At 22.5% G+C, this 4,216-nt stretch overlaps 1 protein-coding gene across 1 annotated transcript; it reads right to left on the reverse strand.

Annotated features, from left to right (window-relative positions):
• Positions 1-862: 862 nt before the first annotated feature.
• LOC132927298 (uncharacterized) lies at positions 863-3,926 on the reverse strand. The gene is made up of 6 exons (XM_060991808.1): positions 3,629-3,926; positions 3,357-3,564; positions 3,076-3,200; positions 1,931-2,028; positions 1,619-1,854; positions 863-1,244 (listed from the first exon to the last, which is right to left on the reverse strand). The coding sequence occupies exons 1-6, from the start codon at positions 3,869-3,871 to the stop codon at positions 1,180-1,182; spliced, it is 975 nt and encodes a 324-aa protein (XP_060847791.1). The 5' UTR covers positions 3,872-3,926; the 3' UTR covers positions 863-1,179.
• Positions 3,927-4,216: the final 290 nt, after the last annotated feature.

Genomic DNA, 4,216 nt, shown 5'->3' on the forward strand with positions numbered 1-4,216 from the left:
TTGAAGCCAATTCACGTTCAATCGATATAATACTCATATTTGTCAATTTTTCCTGTGACATTGTAGACTTTAGATAGTTCTTAATAATTTTCAGTTAACTAAAACTTCTTGCTCAAGTGTTTCCTTTCATGGACTGATACGAAAAGACTAAATACTAAAATAGGAGTAGTTATCTACCACCCATAAATATGAATAAATTGATGAAGGTCTTTAAAATATAAAAATAAAACATTTAGAATCCTAATTTTAAATTAAACATGCAACTATGAGTTAATAATAATAATTGATTTAGAAAATCATTGTGTCTCATCAATCGGTGTCTGAGTGTTATATTATAATGATATATTATTTTGTACAAAATACGCCATAATAAAGTACTATAGTGTAGCTATTCTAGTATAATTATTTTGCCCATATTCTAAATAAAATTTATGTTATTAACAATTGGTATAATATATGGTATATTTTATTCTAGATTTTACGCCCCTGGCCTGGGCTGGTTTCGCCAAACCCTAGCTACAGCTCTGTATATAATAACTAGAGTCCGGATTTATATTCTGTTAAAACGTTTGAAATATGATGTTTATATGCAGCTAAAATTGACGAAATATTCCCAAAAATATTCTTTATATTCTCAAAATATTTCTAATATTCTCAAAATATTCTGAAAAATATTGATAATACTAACTAATAGGTAAAAAAAAAAAATGCAATATGTTTATTGATTATGAATTTATAATTTATCATTATGTATATAATTATATCTTATGTTACATTATTGTCTTATATATGCTGAATATCCTTTAATATAATCCAATATTACGGAAATATGCTAAAATATTCTATAATATGTACCGTATACTAAAATATTTTGAAATATTCTCTGAAGTCAAAATATGAACTAATATGCAAAAAAAACTTTTTTTGACATTTTCTACAGGTTATGAAATGCAAACATTTCTTACTTCCATTAAACAGCATACGCTTGTTAAAAATATGTTTTTGCATAAAAATCCTGACTAATAATAACCAATAACGCTATGAGTTATTTGTTTTTTTTAGTAATTAATTAAATTAAAAACTTAATTACCATTTTATGGAATGGATTACCAAACAATTATTTGTAACATCCAAATTAAATCAAATGATAGTATTGATTATTCAGTTGACAGTAATAATTTAAAGATTTTGGCTAAATCCTAAATAAAATACACCGTATCCATTTACTATTGTTGATAAATTATCTGAAATTAAATATAAAGTAATTATAAATTAACTTAAAACATTCATAGTAAATGTAATAAAAAATATTTGAGTTATCTCGAATAAAATCATTAGATACTTTGGGACCTATATTAAAATGTGAGTTATTAAAATTAAATATTTAGTAATAAGGAATGGGCAAACTACAGTGTAACCATGATATGATAAAACAAAGTAAAATATTATATAAAACTTTTTAAGCAATTGTATTTACTGTTTAAAACATTGTATACATATATAGGTATGTAGCACATAAATTAAACATAATAGTATTACATAGAAAATGTTGTTCAACATATTGTTGGCTCTTAAAAAGTTTTGCCCATTTCTCATACAAGGTATTAATATATGTTACCAGGATTGGTCATTGCTGATTTTATTTTATCTTCATTGTTTTCAACAAATTCAATCAAACTTTTTTCCAAAGTGTTTATATAGATACTGTTAATAGTCCATGTATCGTGTTGATTCATATTAATTGGAAATGAATTACAATAAAAATATTTTTCATGGAAATCATCAATTATATGGCTTAATATTATATAAATATATCCAATATATGAATTATTTCTATAAAAAGGGAACCAATATCTAAAAATAATACAAACATAATAAAATATTATTAATAAACAAAAGAAATAATTAAAGTTAACAAAATACCAAATACCTGGCAAAATTTTGTATATCAAGACAAGATACATTCTCTGTAGCAGAATTCTTTATAGCTAAATATATTAAATGAATCCAATTTAATGGTGGACACACCTAAAATTTTCATGCAACAAATATTAGTAAATAAAATTATTATTATATTATAGGTATGCACTAGTGTTTATTTTATACCTAATAAACACTAGTGCAATGCTGTAATAAAACAATTAATTAATTATTTGATAGGTACATCGAGTTCACTTTAATTTTTATTAAGATGGCTTCTTGTAAAACTAATATTATAAAATATATTAAAAGATGTATTTATTATGGTAGTATGAGAAAAAATTTAAAAACTCAATAATATATTTATATATATTATATAACTTTTAAAACTTTTAAGAGGTATATAATACAGTAACCTATCTATATAACTTATAAGTAATCAGTGATCTTTGATCTTACTTTTCAAGTTTTAATTTATGAGCATAGATTAAAATCTACAATAGGTACACAGAGTATGAAAAATATAATGCTGCTATTTTACTAGCTCTTTGTGAAAATGCACTTTTAATATTTAATTTGTGTTTATTAGTTTATTGTACAAATTTTTTTACAGTTTTAAATCAATATAAAATCTATCATTGTTCAAAGAAATAAGACCATAAACATAAACTAAAAGTAAAACAATATAAATTATAAATACCACCATTCTGTGTCCCAACATATGTAAACAATTTTAATTTATAAATAATTAAAATTCAACAACTCAACCATATGGTTTTAGGTACGAATACAATTTTATTTTCTATCATAATTCATTGCCATAACCTCTTGTACTTAATCAAAAATATTTTAAGTTTTTTGTATCAATGAAAAAAATTATTTATCAAAAATATTGAAATTGGTCTCAGAAATCTGGTTAATCATGACAGTTCTGTAGGCTAGGCTATAGACAACATAATTGCTTATATTTTATCTAGGCCTGCTCATTAACAGGAAAAAAAATAAATGAATTTTATAAAGAAATTTTTTTTTAAAATCTGGACCATAGCTTCCACCGCCCTAACAATAAAAAATTTAACATCAACTAGTCACTTATAATATAGTATAGCACTGTAATTAAAATCATATGCATAGGTATTAATAATTTATAATTACAATGTTTGCAGATGTTTTCGTAACATTAACATTATCTTTCTTGACTATTGGATTAATTGTATCTAATGAAAAGTTCACACCTTGATAATTAATATTGTAATGATCAGTTCTTGCTTTTTTATTCACTGAAACATATGGTAATAATTCAATATACGTAATATTATTCTTAACAACTAATTCCTTACATGATTGAACAAATAATCTAGTTTGAGGTTCTTTACCAAAGAAAAGTATTTTAAATTTATATTTTCTAAAACTTAAATATATTTATAAACACCTACCATTTGTAATATTTTGATTTTTTATAATTGTTGAATCATTAGTTAATGGAACAATTTGTGCAGTTTTACTTTGTTCTCCATTGTTGATTGGATGATTTTCACTTATTATATTATTGGACTTATTAGAAATATTTAACATATTATCTTGATTATTTTCATTAATTAATTCATCATATAGTTGGTCTTCTAATGATTTTTTATTTTTGCACTAAAAGTTATAAATATTAATTATGATATAGATATATTTAAAAAATAATTTAACAGAATCTTACCTCTTTCAATAAGTCTTTTTCAACTTCTATTTTTAATAAACGAGAAAGAGGCATATGTTTTATATCTTCCTCTTCATCACTTGAACTTATTTCTATGTAGCAATCTAATGTAAAATTGCAATCATCATGATCATTAGTTATTTTCACAGTATGATTTACTTTTTTATCATCCCATCGACAATTTTTTTTTTTATTATCACGAAAGTAATTATGTTCATGCATGGTATTATATTGTTTCACCATATTGTCAGTGTTATTCTTTCAATATGATGTCGATATTTATTTTTATATTTTAATTTTAAATCACTATATGAAAAGATCAATCAAAACCAAAATTTATTTTTGATTATTTGTATATAAGTTACCAGTAGGTAATAAATGATATACATAAATTTTTTTTTCTTACCTGTATTTAAATTATAGGCTGAAATAATCCGTGATAATTCTATTGCAATATAAATTCTATTGTGATAACCTATATTATATTATTGTTCAAATTAAATAATTTATTATTTATTGATTTAAGTAAATCTGAAATTTTAAAATCTTGAATGTTGAAAGTACCTAAATAAAAAAAAATACAATAAC

This window comes from Rhopalosiphum padi, chromosome 3 (genome assembly GCF_020882245.1).
Source record: "Rhopalosiphum padi isolate XX-2018 chromosome 3, ASM2088224v1, whole genome shotgun sequence".
NCBI lineage: Eukaryota > Metazoa > Arthropoda > Insecta > Hemiptera > Aphididae > Rhopalosiphum > Rhopalosiphum padi.

Bases quoted from the DNA above. Each gene is read 5' to 3' on its own strand.
- LOC132927298 (XM_060991808.1), bottom strand. From the start codon at position 3,871: ATGGTGAAACAATATAATACCATGCATGAACATAATTACTTTCGTGAT. The intron at 2,029-3,075 runs GTAATTATAAAT...TGAAAATTTTAG, and splicing joins CGAAAACATCTGCAAACATT to GTGTGTCCACCATTAAATTG. The intron at 1,245-1,618 runs GTAACATATATT...ATTTAATTTCAG, and splicing joins ATCAGCAATGACCAATCCTG to ATAATTTATCAACAATAGTA.